This window comes from Pholis gunnellus, assembly GCF_910591455.1.
Source record: "Pholis gunnellus genome assembly, chromosome: 7".
NCBI lineage: Eukaryota > Metazoa > Chordata > Actinopteri > Perciformes > Pholidae > Pholis > Pholis gunnellus.
Window position 1 is genome coordinate 2,523,895 of NC_136533.1, and position 21,119 is coordinate 2,545,013.

Below are 21,119 nucleotides of genomic sequence, written 5' to 3' on the forward strand. Positions count from 1 at the left end.
AACTACGGAAGGGCCGATACTGAAGTACAAAAGTTACGTGACAAATAAATCAAAGACTGAAAGCTGAGCAGAGAACCACGAGAGGTCAGTAGCCGGGATTGTGAGGAAGTGAAGTATTAAAAGCATTCTTATATGTTTAATAGCACCCCTAGTGGTAGATATTATATGTTACAGTAAGAAGTGTTAAACCATAAAAGCATTATCATTGAATGTATGCAGAAATGACATTTTATTGAGTTTGAAATGCAGTAAAATTCTGCAGATGAATTGAATGTGTTAAAATCTGTAACTGTAGACAGGAGATTCACAGAAACATGTTTATTCATTTTGTACATTATTAATGTAATGATGGCACATCATGACAGAACGCAGAAAAGAAACTAAAAACAGATCTGTCTTTATGAATCGATCCACAGAAAATGTATCTACGGTTTGATCATTTATTAATTAATTTATTGATCAAAAACTCTCAATAATTATCGGCTTCTTCAGTGTGAGGTTTTGATGTTTTCTTTCTGTTTTCTATCATAGTAAACTGAATATCTTTGGACGCTTTTGACCAAACCAATAAAACAGTAAGTATACTGTATGTAATCTGAAGAGGAACAAGAGGTAGATGTCATCAAAAATAATTGCAACCTTGAATATAAGCTGAAGAGTGATGATGATGAAAGCACTTTGTAATTTTGATGAGAAAATAAATAATTAAACTTGAATATTATTACCAGTTATTCATCTTTTGTACTGACTCAACCAGGAACATTTCATGTCAATCAAAGCATGAAACGTGAGTTACGTAATATTATCTACGAGGATAAATGAACAAGACTTTTACTTCCTGAACCAGAGGCTCCTGAAGTAGCTCTTCCCAGTTAGAGACTTTATAATCAACGGGCGTTGACTTGGTTACAGGTTGGAAAATGAAGTTGCACCAGGGTTTGAGCCGCCGTACAGATTCTCCCTCAGAAAGACCAGCGTCTTCCTCCAGGCGTCTTCCTGAGCGCGAGAATGTGCCACCGTCTCTCCGCCCCACAGAACCATTACTGCAAAGACAACAGGCAACTGAAACAGCCGTCCAACCTCCAAACTCAAGTCATCTCGTTCTCACGGAGTCTGTATTAATTCATGCTCCACATTAAGACACGTACACGTTACAGTGAGTCTACCGGTCATCCACCTTAACGGTCCATTACATCTACAGCTTAGCGGTCTCTAAACGTCAGCTCCTCTCCTTCATGTCCACATATTGGTCGTTGTGGCTGCGCACAAAAAAACACACTATCCAGATTCTTAATATTAACTTATTATTAATAACTTTGTGTTCTTCTCTGAACCTTTAGCTTAGCATTATCTGTTCTCTTTTGTGTGCTTCTTTAATCCCGTTACCTTCGTGAGAGCAGGAGGCCTGTTGAGAACCAATCGAAATCTTAAGATTTTAAACCATAACTACAAAGAAGATCTTTTAGGAGACTTTAAGGAGCAGCAGGAACCCCGTGAAGGTGTACCTACCTGTCTCAGGTCTGGTGCTGACTGTTTTGAAGTTGCTGGCTCGGGCGAACGGCGTGAACGGAGGTTCGATCAGGTGACCGGCGTTCGGGTATGACAGGACAGTCAGCAGGTGTTCGTTCCCCGCCCGCTGCATCATCTCCTTCATCTGGAAAACAGGAAGTCAAAGAAAATCATCTCAGAATTCTCTGATGATTTTATGACGTCTTCCTCTTTTACAAATGTGCACTCCTTGGTGGTTGCCATATCTATATATCCATACACATATATACATAGATACACATACATACATACACACACACACATACATACATATACATACATACACATATACATACATACACACACATACATACATACATATACATACATACCACATATACATACATACATACATACATACACATACATACCACATATACATACATACACACACATATATATATATATACATACATACACATATATATACACATACATACCACATATACATACATACACACACATATATATACATACATACACATATATACACACATACACACATACATATACATACCACATATACATACATACACATAGATATATACATACATACACATATATACACATACATACATACACATACATACATATACATATATATACATACATACACATACATACATATACATATATATACATACATACACATACATACATATACATACATACACATATACATATACATACATACATACATACATATATATACATACATATACATACATACACATATACATACATACATATATATACACATATACGCATATGCGTATATACACACATATATATACATACATACACATATATATACATACATACACATATACATACATCTTTGTATATACATATACGTATGCGTATACGTATATGTATATATATATATAATATTCCGTCATGTCAGTAAACTCACGTCCATTGCAGACTCGTAGGCGGGCCAGTTCTGATCGTCCTCACCCACAACCAGCAGCAGAGGACACTGGAGACGTCCCACCTGCTCAGACACAAACAGCAGCAGCGTTTCAGCTTTTATACATAAACCTGCAGTTTGGACTTTCATACATTCCTTGCAGTCACCTGTGGAATCATTTATGGATGTCTGAGACATTACTCAGGACTAGAATTAGGATTCCCCTTCATACTCCAAGCTGCTGCTCCATCTCCAATACGGTTTATGTTGTTAGCACCGTTAGCCGTCGGCTCAGCCATCGCCATGTTGAGAGCGGCGTGGAGGCAACAGATATGTTCTGAATTTCGTATTGAGCACCGTTAACTACGACAACTGACACTATAAAATGTCTAATAACTCCTTTTTAATCTTGCACAACAAATGTTTTCTGTATCACCTGCCACCACATGTGGAATTAGTTGCATTTATCTGTAGATTTTGTCAACTTGAAAATCTAAATACGACTCAGAAAACACACAGAGAGGCAACATGAAACAGTTGTAAGAAACAACAAAAGGATATTATGGGGTGGTATGGTAGTTGAGTGATTGAGTGGTAGTTGCAACGTTCATGGTTTAGTTCTTGCTGGAAAATATTGTACGATTAAATGAAGCCAAAACTCGCACTAAAAAATAAGTAATAACAAAAGCTGAAAAGGTTCAGTCTGGTGGTACTCACGTCCACTTTGAGTGAGGGGTCGGTGGGGATGGGCAGCAGCAGATCTCGCCAGATCACGTGGTTTTCCTCGTTGAATCGAGTCTTATCAACATTTCTGATAGGACAAAAGGGATAGATAGTTTGTCCTGAGGGTGGCGCTAGAGGAAAGATCACAGCGTCATTGTGACTCTAAGGTTCATTCTCTGGGGAGCAGGAAAGTCGTCAGCACATTTAACGACAATCTGTAGTCGTTGAGCGGTTGAACAAAAGAATTCTGAAAGTAACTGAAGTCAGATCAACTTACTTGTGAATGAAAGCCAATATTTGTTCCATAGAGCTGTCGATCGGCTGCACATGACTCCCACTAATACACACTGCACACCTGAGCTGGGAGACCACACACACACACACACACAATCAGCTGAGACTGAAACCTGATATCTGAACTTATGATAAAGGCCAAGAAAGATCCAATAAGTGTGATAGCAAATTTCTGCAAATTTCTGCAAATTTCTGCAAATTTCTGCAAATTTCTGCAAAATCTGTTTTTATTGTGTGGCCACTCGGTGTTTTGGCCCTTTTTGTGTTAGTACGGTGAATGAATGTCAGACATGGTCAGTGAGGGTCCTCTCAGGTTGACTAATATTGTGTGTGTGTGTGTCTTAATCAGTAGCATGTTGTTGTCAGCTTCAATAAGGGGCTGAATGGGGATGCAATCAGTGGACCATTCAGCGGTTAAACATTCAATGGTTGACCAATGAGAGGTCGCTGTTGTCCAGATGTCCAAGTGATGAACTCCCTTTATGAGTCATACGCAACCAATACTCTGGGTTCTTCCTCCTTCAGACCGCACTGCATTCTGTATGCGCAGCGAATAAATACTTTAAAGACAAACTTCTTTTCTCAATGTTTCTTAATTTCAGTGTCATAGGACTCACTCGGTACTATTGAATAGTTTTTTCCACCACAAAGTGACACCGAACAGAATAACTACAAAAGGTTCAAATGGTCACTTGAGGCTCCTAAAGCAAGTTGATCTTTATAGACCGCCAAGTTAAAATGCTGCCAAACTTTACAACAGAAATAAACACCTGGTTTATCACCTGGTATAAGAAACGGTTTTGGTCTAGAGACTATACATGCATTAGTAGAATAACTAGATAAAACAGTAGCCCCGAAATCATTTTGATTAATATAACATATTGTTGTCATGCGTGATTTCTTTTTTTCCGTCCTATCATTCAGTGGGACTATTGGTTTTTCCTGTGCTGTCCAGAAGGTGTTGTCCGTAAGTCGTCTATCGTCTGATTCTATGTGAACGCAGCATCGGGCAAGATGGCGACGGTCGGAGCCGCCCACTTTGAGCTTCACAGTCTTAAAAGACCTGTGTGACGTCACGGAGACTACGTCCTTATTTTATGCAGTCTATGGCTTCAACCAGGGGAGAGACATTAAACTGCGTCAAGATGATGTCAGTAACTCTTGTTATAGCCGTCTTACCTTCACAACTTGGGAGTAAACCGCCATTTTAAAGGTGATACTGGTGCCGAAGGAAAGGCCCAACATGCCGATCCTGCTGCCGAGGATCTGAGGATGCTGCTCCAGGACTCTGTAGGCCGTCTGCAGCAGCGAGACGTGTCAGAAAAAAGGTGTCACACAGTGTTGGTAGATTCATTTTAAAAACATTATTAGTATCATCGTATACACAAAGACGAAATTTGACCTCTATGTTTAAAGGGATAGTTCAGTGGCAGGAGCAGCAAAATGTATTTTAAAAAAATCAGTATCAGTTTAAGTGTAAGCTATATTTATAGTATTTTCACACATGGAACTGAACAGAAAGTGTAACGTATCTATGCTGTTATTGTCAACGGAGTCTGGTGGCTTTAAAGGGAGCACAGATGAGTGTCACTGTCAGTTCAGTTCCCCGTAGGAAAGACCGACCTCAAGACAAAGCGGTGAAAATATTCTAAATATAGCGTACACTTAAACTGATACTGATTTATGTACATGTACTTTGTACATGTTTCTGCATTTCATATGCGGTCTATATCCTTTTATCTGACAATAAGCATTAGATGTAAACAACCTTGTGACAGCTTCAGAAAGTAAACCTGAAATATTGTTAATTGGCAACACGTTCCCATAAACTAGCTCTCATTGTGTCTCAGTACTTTACAGGCTGCTGTAATCTGGGTGTGATCTTTGACTCCCAGCTTTCCTCTCGGTTGTGAAATCCTGTTTGAAGAAAACTGTCAGTCGGCTTATCTTTGTCTCATTTACGTCTTGAAAACAGAATTCGCACATCTGGTCTTGAAGAGAGAGAATTTCTATCTCAGATTTATCTGTTTTTTTCTATTAAACGTTTTTTTTTGTGGAGTTGTTGCTGATCTGACCTGAGGGTCTAAGGATAGACGGTGTCGAGCCGTCTGAGACAAATTAATCATTTGTGATTTCTTCTTTTACTTCTATGTCACTGCTGGACAACAGTTTAAAGATTAATCAAAAACCTTTCCTGCCTCCAGCCAATGAAACCTGGTGCCAAAGTGTTAACCTTGTGAACATGTATTAATATATCACCACTTGAGGTTATTCTTTGTGGAGAGTTTATTGATTAAAATCAAAGTCTTCAAGGGTCAGGCCCTGTGTTAATAATAATAATAATAATGTGAAGAAAATTGATTTCCATCAGGTTCAGGTCTCTTCACAGTATTTCTAAAATCCTGCGGTCCATGAAGGGACAAACATTACGACTTCCTCCAGTTATCTTTCATTCCAACACTCGTCTCTGATCTGTAAAAGGTGAATGCACCTTTGCTCTGTTTTTAAGGGTTTACTGACACATAAACACAAAGATAACAGATACACATCCTGGTGTCTGCAGAACAGACTTTTAACCTACAAAGCTCAACATGAACCTGACGTTACCTGACTCTGTGCGTCTCACACCTAAAGTAAATGATCATCGAGATGCAGGTTGCAACAAGAACAAGCTGCTCTTAAAAGGTTTCTGAAGCACGAGATTGTTGCTAGTGAAGAAAAAAGATCTAAAATAATTAATATCAGCTGATGTTCAGGTTTTACTTTTTGAATCGATGAAGCCATTTTTAAAGCAAAATGTCAAACTATATCTGGTGAGAGCTTCTAAATTATGAGGATTTGCTGCTTTGTCTTCAGCCAAGTTCACGCTGCACGACTTTCAAAGTTGTCAAATCGCCGTACGGTTCACACGACACAACTTGCTGTCTTGTAGTGGAATCTGCTTCTATATTAAGGAAGGTTGGTGTACAGATGTCACGGGAGAACTCCTCATTCATTCTGGTTGGTGTTTACATCCCACCCCAGGTCTGTGTGAGCGAGGCGCTCCGTCACCTGGCTGAGCAGATCACCAACATGGAGCACAAACATCCGAGACGCCCTGCTCATTGTTCTTGGGGGACTTCAACAGAGCAAACCTCAGCAAAGAACTGCCAAAATACAGACAGCATATTAAAGTGTAGCACCAGGGACAAAAACACACGGGACCACTGCTCCACTGTAATAAAGGACGCATATCGCTCAGGCCCCTGTGCAGCTTTGGGACTCTCACTCAGGATTTGTCTGCGATACACCGAGATGCCTCTTGGCTCACGTCTTTAGAAAAGTTCACACGCGGTGCTCTGTAGGAGCGCAGAGCCCAAACTGGTTTGCCTCCGATCTGTGGCTTTTTTTCTGGGAGCTCTGAAACCTTTCCTTGATCTGACAATCAGGGCTAAAGTGTGAACCAGGAATCATGTGATAGTAAACGGAACATTCGGGGGGTTTTGGACTGTTAGTCGGATATTTAAAGATGTCAGTGATGTCAGTCATGTCAAAACTTTGATGTTTTACTAGTTTCTAACTTTTTTCAGACAAAAGAAGAGATTTTTTTATCAACACATCAATCAGTGGATTGTCATCATTAATGGATTCAAGTTGAGCCTTAGATTTAGTCGTCTTCTCATGTGTCAAGCATAAATCTGGCTTCAGTGTCGTTAAATGAAGAAATATATGAATGAATAATTAAAACATTGAGCAGCTTCACCACTGTGTAGTGAAACCGAATACGACACCACAGCAGAACAGTTGAGAGAAGAGTGAATAACATTTCATTTCATAGAGTTTCATCGGGTCTCTTCTTGTCTTGCTCCGACATGTTCGCAGTATTTCTAAAATCCTGAGTGACCCTGATGTTCATGAATGGGCGATTAGGAGACGTGTGTGTGCAATCGGTGAGGACAATAGAAACAATGAATGTACGTTCTGAATGAACGTGTTTTACATCCGTTTTACCTCAAAGTACTCGTCGTCCACCATCTTCCCGGTTTCCTTGGTGATTTTAGGTGTCAGGTAGTCGAGGGCCAGGGAGGCGATGCCGTGGGAGGCCAGCAGCGCTGCACGATACTCCACCAACTTCCCTCCACCCCCCCACAGGTCCAGGAGGCCGGGGAACGGACCCGGACCTTCAGACGAGACAAAAGCGAAATAAACAATATCATCATCGTGTAAACTGATTTTGGTGATGTTCTTCTCTGATGGAACATTATTCCTGCCTTCATTTCTCACGGTTTAATCCAACAGTCTCAACTATCTCAAGCTGAACTTGGTTAACTTTTATGGTTAATCTTCATCCACGTCACATGAATGTCACACCGGAGCTCCACACCTTCCTCCAGACTCTGTTCTGGTCCTACCTGAGGGGAGGAAGAGGGTCGCTGTGAGTCCGCCCTCTGTAATCGGGATCCTGCGGACGCCGGGCGCCATGTACCAGCGCTCCACCACCACGCCGGCCAGCGGCACCTGGTCCACGAAGTCCTCAGTCAGGTGACCCTGGTACACTAAGACTGTGACCTCCATGGGAGTCTGGACGTTCATCTTCCTCATCCTGAGGGATGATGGGAAAGAGTCGACTCTGATACTGATTCAGTATCGATTGGTTTCATCTGAACAGCTCTATCCTTGTTGGCCTACCTGAGTCCAGGTTTGCTGCCTGGAACTGGTCTGAGGCTCCACATTAGACCCATCGGTTCAACCCCAGAATATGTCCCGCCCAGACTGGGATCCTCGGAAACTGGAGTAAAAGGCATGAAGAAATATTTCTCATTTCGATGTTCATTCTTCCCAAACCGTTGCATCATTTTGTAACAAAATGCGTTTTGCTGGATGAAACTTTACGACGCTTGCAAACATTTCATTTTCCAGGTCGAGGTATTGAACCGCGTACCGTTCACGGTCCCGGCGGCGTTGGCGGTGTAGTGAGCGAAGGCCTCCCAGCTGTGTCCACCTTCACACTGGTGGAGGGCGTAGACGGTCAGCTGGGAACCAGGGAGGACGTTCTGGACCAGGACGATGAACTTCTCGTCCATGAGCCCTCTGGACGGCTGGACGGACAGCTTCACACAGCACTGCTTCCTGTCCATCCTGAACTGAGACACAAAACAACCAGAGACAGATATGATCAAATAATAAAACTGAAACTGTTGGACTGGACTGATACCACGAGAGGAACGAGAGGAAACTTTATTTCCTAATAATGGAAGATGGTGAATCCAGTTAACCGGAAAGTTATTATATTTAATAAATTCATCTATTATTTATCTTTTTGTCCCAATGCCTATAACCAATGTTTTTTGCACAGACATAGACACAGACTTCTTGGATATATATTTATATTGCACATAGTAGTTAAATGTTTCTCTGTTCTACTTTGTTGTCTTTAATGTCCTTGTTTTTACATGTTTCTTGTTTATTTGTATATTCTATGTATGTACGTTGAGAGTAATGTGAAAACTGGAGTCAAATTCCATGTATGCGTACACACACATGACCGATAAAGCTGATTCTGATCCGGTCCAGACATTTCACAGAAAGAGAGCGCTTTCTGAGGCCCTGTCTCCTATTTTATTAAACCTTGTTGGGTAGTTTAATCTATAACAGTGTATGATCTGTTATAAGATGATTATATGTATTGTATGATAATGATAATCTGCAGTGAATGTAGAGGCCAGAGTACATTTACTGAAGTAAAATGTTGAGGTACTTGTACTTGAGTATGTCCACTTTACGTCTTCTTCACTACATTGTTTTTGGAGACTGTAGTTATTTTACAGATTCAGATTATTAATACAAAACCTAGTTCATCAACCTATAAAGTATGATGAACTATTATAACTACTTAATTACTTATAATTAATTTTCAAAATTGTCCAAACAATATTGTAACTTTACCCGGTGGTGGAATGTAAATGTCCTCATGTAAGATAAGATGAGATAATCCTTTATTAGTCCACAGGATCACAGCAGCATGGTGCACAGTGCACACAAGATACAGAGCCAAACACAAGAGCAACAAGTAATATGAATAAGTAATAAACAGTACGAATATCAACTAAGTACAAAATCCACAGTAACTAAGTATAACTAAAGAACTAAAGAACTAAAATATTATACACACACAGGGTATTTTATTGCACAGTGTGTTTCTATTGCACAGATGTTTAGTGTTGGTGTGGTGTACGCTGTGCCAAAGTACACATTTGTAGTATACACTGAATAGAGTAGACAGTGTAGTATTAATACTTTTACTTCAGTAACGTTAAAGGACCACAACTGGCAGTAACGTTACTTGAATAGTTAGCTAAGAACAGCTGCTTTGTCTCTTTTAAATCACTTCTTAAAACACATTTTTACAGACTGACTTTCATGTGATGTCGTCGCTTTTCTGTTTTATTTTTATTTGTTGATTTTACTAAATTATTTTACTATATATATATATATACTGTATATATATATTTAAAATTATTTTCTTTCTTTCTTTATTTATTTTTATCGTATAAACTGTCTCACTGAGCGTTCCGTTATTGTTATTATTGTCTTGTTTTTGCTGCTTTGTCTGTCAAAGCACTTTGTAAACTCTGTTTTTAAAGGTGCTCTATAAATACAGTAACTATTACTATTATTATTATTACTATGAGTTACATTCCACCGCTAGCATTAAAGTCAACTCTTTAGTTAAAGAGACAGAGAAGCTGCTTCTACTGGAGCGCAGTAGGTCAAACATCTCATTCCATTGACTCTCAGCATTGCCTCGGTGTCGTGAATGAACCACTCACTGACCTCGGATCTGTTGTCTTCGGGGGGTTTTGTCGTCCGAGTCTGCAGACGAAGCTGTGAGTGACTCTCTGTTCACGGAGCTTTGACTTCTGGTCTGGAGTTCGGACTCACATGTGGAGGTCTTATCTCCTCCCACATCACCAGCCCCGGACCATAAACTTTATTATATAAGAAGACAGGGCACAAGATGGCGCCTTCGAGTCGCTGAAAGACCCAGTTCCAAAGCCTCAAACCCTCAAACCCTGAACCATTGATGTACATTTGTGTGTATTTATTTTATACTGTGTTCTCCCTGATTTGAACGTCTTCCAGGCTCTTTCCTCACAAGATGAGGTCATTTCAGATCATCTACTTACTTCTGTTTTGTCAAAACAGCTTCAGTAACAAAATCAAATATTTGATAATAAATAAATATGCTCTGATAATGTGTCTTTTGTTTTGTTCCATCTGTGATGCTTAATGTTACTGTATAAATGGAAATACAGACTGAACACACGTGTTGTCCTCTTTGTTTACCTTTTTTTAAACACTGGTTACCCCGTGTCGTCACATCGCAATGAATTGTGGGTAAAGTCTGCATCTAATGTTAATTAAAGGGCTTAAAATGTCTGCGAGAGACTCAAACACTCGATGATTTGACAGAAATAAGCCGTGAGGGTGGGGATTCGGATTATGATTATACGTTTGAAAATAATAAAATAATAAAGAAAAGAGTTTATTTTGTATTCTTCTTTTTTCATTTAATTAAGCTAAAGGCTAGTCGCCACTAGCAACCAAACGGACCGGAAGCTCCCTCCTTCCCAGCTGTCGAGTGGACGAGTTGCATCATGGGTAACGCAGGCGCCAGGTTTTGACGGAGAAGAAGAAGAAGGCATGAGATTAAGGAGGGTATCTCTGGTTCTGCTGCGCCGCTACTTTTCTTCTTAAGACCGGAAATGTTATAGAAGTGAGATAATGAATATAAAATAAACCAACTTATAAAAACAAAAACAATTATCAATCTTGAAGATATTGTGATTTATTTGATAAGTGTAGTTTATCATAGAGGGGAAATGATTGTGTGTTTTACTGTTTTCATCAAAACTCTAAAACAAACAAATGTCACATTGTTTTTTAACAAAGTGACATTTTAATGATTTCTGAGGAGAATTAGTGTTTTTGACTGATATCAACCAATGTGTGTCATGAAACTAATTAAGAACTCAAGGAATAAATATGAATACTCAATATTAGACACCGTAATTAACAGAAAACAAAAGAATAAAATGCTAAATCTGAACAAATAATAATACGTTTGACTTCATGATGCTGGTAGTAATAAAGGCACAGTCAGTCCTCTGTCTCCAGAAGACCCCGCACACCCTCCGACCTCCGACCTCTGACCTCTGAAGAGAATGAGGAGGTGAGGAGGGGGGGGGGTTGCTGTTAACCAACTGAGTGCACAACAACAAAGTGTCGTCGGCTGGTTGTCGTCCGTCTGTCCCTCGGGGCCCCTGTGACTTTATGAGGAGCTGAAACATGTAACCTGTTCCAGGGTTTCTCTGGTTCTACCGGTTCTTGTCATTCATGTGGAACCTCTGCGTTTCACTTTCTTAAGGAACACTCACACATTTTAGGAAATCCAATCTGCCATTTCAAGGCCTTTTTAACACTATTATGACGACTAACTACTGAGTTGTCCTCGCTATGTTGACGTTCTCCAATGCAAAACAGGTTGGGATTTTATATTTTAGATTAAAATTAGAACCCATACACAAGCTTTGTTATTTGAAAATATCAGATGTAAATAAGCCTGCAGTCTGATTTTCATTTAGTTCTTCTAATTAAGATCTGATGCTGTTTAACACAGAACGACACGCTGCTCAACTTTCAACATGGGATGAAGAGAAATAAACTATTAGAACTACAGTCGTGTCAATCATCCGTCAAAGAAAAATGAATTATGTTTTAATATTAAATGGGCCAAAGTCAGCTCTTTAGTGATTGAATTATAAATGAGAAATCAGTATCAGGAGATCTTGATAAGAGTTTTAAAACACCTTAAGTAGATTATTGCAAATTCATGTACATATATATACATATATATATATGTATATATATGTATTTGTATATATACATATTGTACAGTAGTGTTTTCAAGACCAGATCTGCTGATCCACTGATATCAGAGATAAGAGTCTGTAGATCAGAGCAGCTCTTCTTTAAAACAGCTAACAGCAGCCGCTACGACGCTAATCGTGCTAATAAATAAAATGTGAAAAAAACCCCATATGGAGACCAGTTAAGAGGTCAAAGGTCGGCTGGCGAGCCACGCCTCCTCGCCGCCTCCCCGGCTGTCTCACACTCACACACACACACATTAAATCACTGTGACTGGTTAAGGGGAAGCGGACTGAAACACTCAGCTGCTTTAGAATGTCTTCGTACATTTAATATTCATGGGTGTCACACATCATTGTCTTCTTATTCTGACGGGGGAGGGGGGGGGGTGAAAGGGGGAGCTGGTGGAGGTTAGGGGGGAGGAGGGGAAGGGGGGGGGGGGCTCATTCACAACAAAGAGACACAAAGGAGGGAGACACATGTTTCCATCAGGACTGAGGCCGCCTGTGTGTTTTGATTGAGATTTGAGTAATCTGAGGAAACATTTTAATAAAGTGTGAAATGGTTAAAAACATGTACGACAATTATGCCGGTTTTAGAACCATTCCTGTGTACTTTCCTTTATTTTCCAAATCATCCGTTTGTTGGTTGATTTCCTTCCTGCCAAGAAGTCGTTTGTTTCACTTCATTTCAATGAAAATCAACTCGCAGAGAGATAATTCGCTACAGTCCGCTGACACCCAAACATTGAAGCGATAGCAACCTTTGTTTTCTTAAAGTACTTTATTACAATTGGTGACAAAGGGTTTAAGGAGCGCAAAGACCACAAACCAAAACATCAAAGTGAAAGAAATCATCAGGACAACATAAAGAAAGAGGTTTGATTCATAAAATATGATCCAAAATATTTCAGTGTTTTTTTTGGGTGACGGAACCAGGCTAGCTGTTTCCCCCTGCTTTTGTGCTAAGCTAACCATCTGCTAGTTTTAGCTTCATAGTTTAACAGATGTGAGAGTGAAATAGATCCATTGATCTAATTTTCTCCACCAAAAAAGCAAATAATTCCCCAAGCAATAAGATCAATAAGCAATAAGATCAATAAGCAATAAGATCAATAAGCAATAAGATCAATAAGCCTTCAGCACCTCTCCTACACGGGCCGACAGCAGAACAAAAATAGACTTTTCTATTTATCAACTCCGACTGTTTTTCTGCTGTGAAAGGTTTAACAACCAGTTTAAGACTCTTTTTTACTGCTGTGAGCGATGGTAATTCCCAGCACACACACACACACACACAGACACACACACACACACACATTGGTAAATACTTTAACTTAAAGTGTAAACTTAACATCTGGATTTTGACTGAATTGCCTCTATCCTGGAAATTCAAAAAAATCCACTTTTCACTTCCACAAAAAAAGTATCATCCGCGGGCTCCTCTTGTCACCGATATCACTGATGAGACGGGTACCAATGATGTTCTGGGATAATAATAATTGGATAATATGGTACAAAAAAACAATAGCATTGCTATTTACTTTTGATACATTTTTTACTGAAGTTTAATTTTGAATGCAGGAATGTAACTTGTCCTCGCTACTTTTTTAGCTAATTGCTATTTTTACTGAAGTAAAAGGTCTGAAGAGTTCTTCCACCAGTTCACGCCCCATTGAGGCTCCTTAATGCCACGTCTGTTCAAAGAAGACTAACTTTGTGTTGCTTCGCTCTATAAATAGGCTCCTTTTCCTCCGCTGAGAGAGACGACCATTTAAAGTCTGAACTCTGGTGATGAGGAGACAACGCTCGTCTTTGTGATGGAGGCTGTGAAGAGGAGACGCTGGTGGGGGGATGTATCTCCTGATGAGCTGACAAAATCTCCTCTAATTACATGAAAACTGTTGCAACCTTTAATTATGACTTCATGACTTCCTGTATCTACCACACGGCCCTTTCCTCCAGTCGGAGTTTCCTCACCATAAACTAAACATTATGAGACGGAATCCCTTCATTTTAAAATCAAAAAATTCAAAAATAATGTACTGATTAATAAAAAGAATGAATAATAATGAGATTTTAGGGGGCTGATACATAAATACAAATAATGTACAGTAAGAAATACTATTATTAATGTTTTATTTGCTCATTTAAGAGGATTTTAAATTTTAAATTCAGGCATGGCGTTCATGTTATCTGGTTTAACTTGTAACCCCTTTAATCACACAGATAATCTTCAAAAATAAAACCTGAATATATCTGATTACAATCGGTTTACACATTAATAAATAGATTGAACTGGTGCTGCTGCAGATTTTAGGACGCAACGAACAAAAAGTAATTTACCTCTTAAATATCGACTTAATTTGAACCGCTTGTATATCTTAACTTAAATTGTTCATAACTGGAATTTGTAAAATACAAATTATTGTATTTTACTTAATTTATTAACAAGGGAAGATGTTTTTAAAGGGTTTGTTCTTTGTCTTGTGAAATGAAACGTCACATGACGGGATGAAGATTGAATAATATTTAGTTTCACAGTGACGAGGGGAAACCTGAGACATCATGAGGAATCACGGCAACAATGACATCACCGCTTCGCTTCAAACCCAGTGTGTGTGTGTGTGTGTGTGTGTGTGTGCGTGTGTGTGTGTGTGTGTAAAGGCTGTTTTTAGACTGACCTAGTTCCTCTGCAGTGCTCGTTGGATGAAAACACACCGCGTGTAAACACGGAGGTCATAGAGCGCGTGTCACCTCGCTGACCTGCAGTCAAAACAACTTCACTCTCTGTGCCTGTTCGTCAGCCAATCACAATGTTCTTCAAAGCCGTTATCTGACAGCCAGGAAAAATAAAGGAAGAAGAGCAAAACATCACCCTCACTTCCTGTTGTGAGGCTGGACACAAAGAATCTCTGTGTTTTAGAGGAGTGAGGGGGCCTTTGTAGACCTCGCGTACGTGGTCTCCTCACAACATTATCGAGACCAACAGTCTGTTCGTGTGAGGTTGAATTCACAGTATTTAGTGAGAGATTAACTGTTCACATCCACCTCCTGGTTGTAATTCAGAGTGGGAGGAATCTGACAGCAGTTTAAACACACTGGAGGCAAAATCTCTCCAATAATAACACCAGTGGTAGAAAGTTACTCTGCTAAAGTAACTAGTTACTAAAGCTGTCAGATCAATGGAGTGAATTAAAAAGTATATTTACCTCCGAGATGTCCTGGAGTCGAGTACAAGTACCACACAACTGTACTTAAGTGCAGTACTTGACTACATGTACTTACCACTATAGGGAACATATGGAGCCAATACAAACAACAACAACAAACATAATAATAATAATCACAAAAATAATAAACTTTATCTACAAAACACTTTTCAAAACAAAGTGTTTACGTGAGTGAACAGGGATTAAAACACAGGAGTGCAATTTGGCAAATCAAAGGGAATAAAATACACAACAATAATACTTATTACTATTAATAATAATAGTAGTTTTAATATTATTATTAAAACAGATAAGACATGCTGGACATAAAACAATGTGGTAGCATTATTAAGAATAAGATAAGTTTTGATTTAAAAAATGTCTCTGCAGCCTCAGATCTTCAGACCTTTTGTTTGAGGACCGAGCATGTTTTGACAAACACAGATCATCTAAAGTGAGTTTTAACAGTGAAAGGCAGCGAAGCGTACAGCTCCCATCATGCGGTCGGACTGATAACCTGATTAATGTCCGCAGAGAGAAGCTCATCCATCACTGATTCGGAGCTCTGCTTCCTGGCTTCGGTCCCAGACTCGAGCTCGCAGGTTGTGGAGGGCATCGCCGTGTCCCGGCCTGACCTCGGCCCCCTCGCAGCCAGCTGCCCCGCCCGGGCTGCCCGTGGTGCCTGGCTCTGCCTGTCGTTAACCTCCATCATCATCGTCGCTCTGTGCCAACAGGAAACCGAGGCTGGACGCAGGAAACAGAAGCTCTGTGTGAGGACAAACACTGCAGTTCACATGGAGCCAGCAGCACTGAGAGACACTCCGACTGAGACGATCAGACGTTTATTAAACAGATCCTGAGGATGATGGAGTCATACAAATACTCTCATAAAGTCTGTTGTATCTGTTAAAACCCCTTTAAATTACTTATTTTTATATAAATGACAGCTTTATAAATTCATTTAGTTTTAGATGGACAAAATATCATTTAGCTTTTTAACTGGCCATAATGTAAAATATCAACACAACTACAAAGAGACAAAACAACCACAGACACAAACAGATTACCACAAAGAGAGAAAAACACATACAAAGAGACAGAATGACTACAAAGAGACACAAGTCATGGAAAAAGAGCAAAACAACTACAGACAACAAAATAGCGACAAAAAGACCAAAACAATTACAAAGTGACATAAACCCAAAACATAAAGACGCAAAATAACCACAAAAAGAGTCCAGACAACTATAAATGATGTGTGTCTTGCTCCTATGTGTAGAAGAGGTGATGGGGCCCTTTGCACGTCTGTGCCCAGGGCCCCATTGTCTCGTGATCCACCCATGTATCTGTACTCCTCCCAACTGTCACTACGTCCAATCTATACCTCCAACCAATCACAGGATCACTCAGCTCAGAGGTAAGCGGTATCCGGCCAACAGAGACGCATGTATGTGGCTGAGTGTAAACCAAAACGTGTCACAATGCATCTGGCTTTTGTCCGAATACGAGACACTTGAAATAACAAGTTAACAGGGTCTCTGTTGTGTCCACGTCTCTTTCCCGATCATTTTGTATTTCCCTTTACTCTAACTTAAACCCAGCCTTACCCTGAACCCAGACCCTGAAGGGAAGCACTACAACAAACACTACTCGCAGCAGAACTAAACCTCTTATTTATTGTTGCCACCGTGTTCCCATGATCTCAGAAAACACTTTATTACCACAAAGAGAAATGACGGACGTTACAAAGACCGTAATGAATAATAAACAGCAGTTATTGTTTGTATTTAGCACAGAGCTGTAGAAAATACACGTCGACAGTCCAATAGATCCCAGAGCAAGTGGAGCCGTTACTGCAGCTTGAGAGCGTCGGGCAGCCGGAGCAGAAACGTCCACACGGATCCACTTCTGGGGAAACCTTTCATCTGCCGTCGGGGCTTCCAGGTTTTACCATCGACGGCGAACTCCCGAGTCTCGCTCCTGTTGAGCGTGAGCACCGAGTCGCCTCTCACCACCGCCGTGAACAGCGAGCCTTTGCTGTTGGCGAAGTGTCCGGGCAGAGACGACCACTGGCCCGAGTTCAGATTGTAACAGTCCATGAGGCATCTCAGGAAGTCGTCCGACGGCCCGTTTCTCACCACGTACAGGTCGTCCCTGTGGCCGACCATGCAGTGGCCGTAGCTCTGGCGTCTGATCAGCGTGGTAACCAGCCGCCACTCGTCCGACCCCGAGACGTATTCGTAGATCTCCGTGGTCTCCATCGGCTTCCATAAGCACACAAATATCCTGCCCATGGCTTTGGTGCACGCCGCTCCCGCCGCCGGTCGAGGTAAGTGAGCGGCAAACCCCCACCTCCCGGTCTCTACGTCGTACGTTTCCACGGATGACATCAACGTCCGCTCGTACTCTCCTCCGATGGCGTAAAGACGTCCGTCTACGCCCACGAGGCTGAGGTTGTATCGCAGCTGTGCCGGACTGGGGATCCGGCTCCAGCTGTTGTTTTCGACGCTGTAGCAGAAACAAGAGTCCACGACTTGTTTGTGAAGTGCATGAACTCCCCCGACGATGTAAAGTCTGTTGTCTAAAACGGTGACTCCGGCCATGGAGGTGCTGGCCTCTGGCGGAAGATCTGTCAATACTTTCCAACTGTTACCGGTGTCATCCAGGTAGCAGACCGTCCTGGAGGCGGCGTGCACCGTTTCATCCACGCCACAGGTCACATGAGCGCCCACAGCCACGAAAGCCCTCGGGGTCAAAGACTCCACGTAGGAGATCAGCTCTGGCGTCAAGGATTTCCGAACCTCCACCTCCAGATCGGCGTACATGTCTCGGATGAACAGCGCGGCGGCGTGGTACAGATCCATGAGGCCAAACGTCGCAGCGGTGTGATACATCAGCAAACAGTTGTCCGAGTCAATGAGGTCCACGAGATGCTTGGCGAGCGGTGCCACCTGCAAGAAAGCGGCGCATTCGATGGCCTCGACGATGTCGTCGCCGTCCAGGTCGGGAATCTCACCTCGCAACACCGCCAAGGCGATGAGGAAACCTCGAGCGCGCAGAGACTTGAGGTGGATCTCTTCCTGCCGACACTCCTTCATCCCGGAGCGATACAGAGCTCGGAAATAGCCACAGCTCTGAACAAGAAACGTCTTCTCCTCGGAGAAGTGAGTGTCTCCGACCACGATAGTTAGCTTAGCCGAGGAGCAACATGGCGGATATCTTTCGTCTTCACCGCCACAGGTGCTGCCGTCCTCGGCTGACATCGCTATTCTCTGACGGTGACGCTCCGTGAAAATGAAAGCAGAAGCTGAAGCGTTGCCAGAAGTCCTGTAGAGAAGTGACTCGGTACAAAGCTGCTTCACTCTCTGTTCTTTCACAGCGTTCCAAAATAGATGCAGATAAAAATAGAAGAGAACAAATGACATGAGTCACATTTCATGTCGTGGGCAACATGTGAACACATGGTCGGTGATATCTGCTGCTGCACACTTACAGGATCAGTTCAACCAAAACACCAGAATGCATTTCATCACTTAAATGTGGTGGTATTCGTATTCGTATTCGTATTCGTTGGTCGTTTGATTCGTGTTGGAAGAGAGTTTGCTTTTACCAAAATACAACGGAAGTGAAGAGAATTTTTAAGCATCAAAATAAAAATCTCCTTTAAGAAACAATATACACGACTTTATTGTAAACTTTTCTCACTGGAACTACTTTTTGTATTAGATCGTCTGTGAAGGATTTAAGTTTGAAAGCGAAGAGTTTAGACCAAGAAGTCATGTCATCATTAGAGGTAATTTCATGCTGTAAGAGGAGGGGGTGAGGAGTGTACTGGAAGAGGGGGTTTGGCGAACCAAACAAAGGAACTGGCCCCAAGAATGTAAGGAGGTGTCTGCCAGCCGGAGTTGGAACCTAAGCTGGCTGGTCTAGGTGTGAAGAACAGAACCAAAGGCATGGCCCACGGCTTCTTCTCCTCTGAGGGCTGCTTTTCAACATGCGGCCTTCCACAGTGCTGAGAGGTTCTGGACGCAACAGTCCCAATGAAAACGATCTTTACAGTAGCCTATTGGTCAAGACCAGAGGACACTGAGGTCTCAGTATTCTGTAATTTATTTGTAAAATGTGGGCATTTAGCAATCTACAATTAAAAAACGAACACATGGCAGATTCCCATTTTTTTTAAGTCTCCATATATTTAAAGACAATTACCTTTCTACCAAAATTATATTTCTTGTAGGAAGGGATTTGAATAGACATTCAGACGGTCATGTTGGGAAATAAAACTTGCAGAAAATATTGGAACAGTTACCAAACCATACCACCCTTGTGTCTGTATGATAGATACATAGGTACATCCCACAGCCGGTTAGCATAGCTTAGCATAAAGATTGGAAACAAGGGTGAACAGCTGTGCCTGTGGATTTTAATACCTTTGGCCAGAGCCAGGCTAGCTGTTTCCCCCTGTCGCTAGTGTTTTTGCTAAGCTAAGCGAATGTACCCTTATATTTAAGACACCAAACTGGAATCAATCCTCTCATCTAACTCTCTGTCTTTACATCTACCTACTGAGAGTTAGATGTAAAGACAAAAAAATTATAAATTCCCAACCAGTTCCTTTAAAGTCCTTGAATATGAAACAAATTTCCTAAAAATGTCAACTAACTACTATTTATTTAAGGTGCAGCACTTAAATGAGTTGACGGGTCATTAATCGTGACAAATTCAACATATAAATACCAGATTAGAGCAAATAAAACGATACAATGTAGTGTGTAAAGTCGTAAAATTCCTCTGTGATAAACACATAAAGAAATTAGACTTTCTTAAGCGGCTTCAGGGCCGGTGAGTGAACAGCGATGTGATTAGAAGGATGTCCAACTCTGTGAGAGGCTTTGAGCTCAGATCAGTTTGAAAAACAACAGCATCTCTTTGTTTGCGTCTTCACATCTGTTTTCTGTCCGTGAGTATCTTTACATTCACTTACAGTGAAGTGGAGGAGGGGCTGACCTACATTTGGGCTCTGTCGGCCAACAATACACCAGGTCATGTGACCCGTCCACTGCCTCCTCAGCTCAACACTATCCCACCGGCTCCAGCAGTTTGTGAGCAGGCAGAGGGGAGTAAATTATAGGAGCAAAGACAAATGCATCGTAATGCTGCAAGGTGTTGTTCACGCCAAGCAGAAATACAATATATTATGTGGGGAAAAAAGGGGGTGTAAATACGTTATTTAATTGAATACTATTTTATCTGTCCACTATCTGCTCAGCAGCAGACAAACAGACGCAGTCAGAGACGACCTGGTGAACATAATGGAGTTCTTAGCAGCTAGTGGTGGAGACCAAAAAAGGAGCTAAAAGCGAGAGAATATTGGACTTCCATTTATCAGGCGACACAAAGACTCCAGGTGTATAATCCTGTTACTCTTGTAACTGCTGGATGTGGAAATAAACAACCGTTTGCAAGTTCAATATATACGCTTAAAAGGTGATAATATGTTCATGTTGTGGTCCAAATTTGTTT

At 41.2% G+C, this 21,119-nt stretch overlaps 3 protein-coding genes across 3 annotated transcripts in view; 1 reads left to right on the forward strand and 2 right to left on the reverse strand.

The window, feature by feature from the left end:
- LOC306698478 (E3 ubiquitin-protein ligase TRIM21-like) overlaps positions 1–21,119 on the forward strand; it is a 281,779-nt gene that overhangs the window by 208,437 nt on the left and 52,223 nt on the right. The window lies entirely within an intron of this gene.
- Positions 304–10,350, reverse strand: LOC306698498 (peroxisomal succinyl-coenzyme A thioesterase-like). Its single transcript, XM_079162813.1, has 11 exons — positions 10,289–10,350; positions 8,397–8,598; positions 8,144–8,243; positions 7,867–8,057; positions 7,466–7,635; positions 4,655–4,774; positions 3,459–3,541; positions 3,176–3,269; positions 2,462–2,542; positions 1,510–1,654; positions 304–1,043 (listed from the first exon to the last, which is right to left on the reverse strand). The coding sequence occupies exons 2-11, from the start codon at positions 8,590–8,592 to the stop codon at positions 907–909; spliced, it is 1,317 nt and encodes a 438-aa protein (XP_079018939.1). The 5' UTR covers positions 8,593–8,598; positions 10,289–10,350; the 3' UTR covers positions 304–906.
- On the reverse strand, positions 17,447–18,859 carry kbtbd13b (kelch repeat and BTB domain containing 13b; the record flags this gene model as incomplete). The annotated part of the gene is made up of 1 exon (XM_079163455.1): positions 17,447–18,859. The coding sequence occupies one exon, from the start codon at positions 18,857–18,859 to the stop codon at positions 17,447–17,449; it is 1,413 nt and encodes a 470-aa protein (XP_079019581.1).

What these genes read in the sequence shown, in the direction of transcription:
- LOC306698498 (XM_079162813.1), bottom strand. Translation starts at nt 8,592, where the DNA reads ATGGACAGGAAGCAGTGCTGTGTGAAGCTGTCCGTCCAGCCGTCCAGA. An exon ending in CGCCGCCGGGACCGTGAACG is followed by an intron (nt 8,244 to 8,396) that starts GTACGCGGTTCA and finishes CTTTTACTCCAG; the next exon opens with TTTCCGAGGATCCCAGTCTG. An exon ending in GACCCTCTTCCTCCCCTCAG is followed by an intron (nt 7,636 to 7,866) that starts GTAGGACCAGAA and finishes TCTCGTCTGAAG; the next exon opens with GTCCGGGTCCGTTCCCCGGC.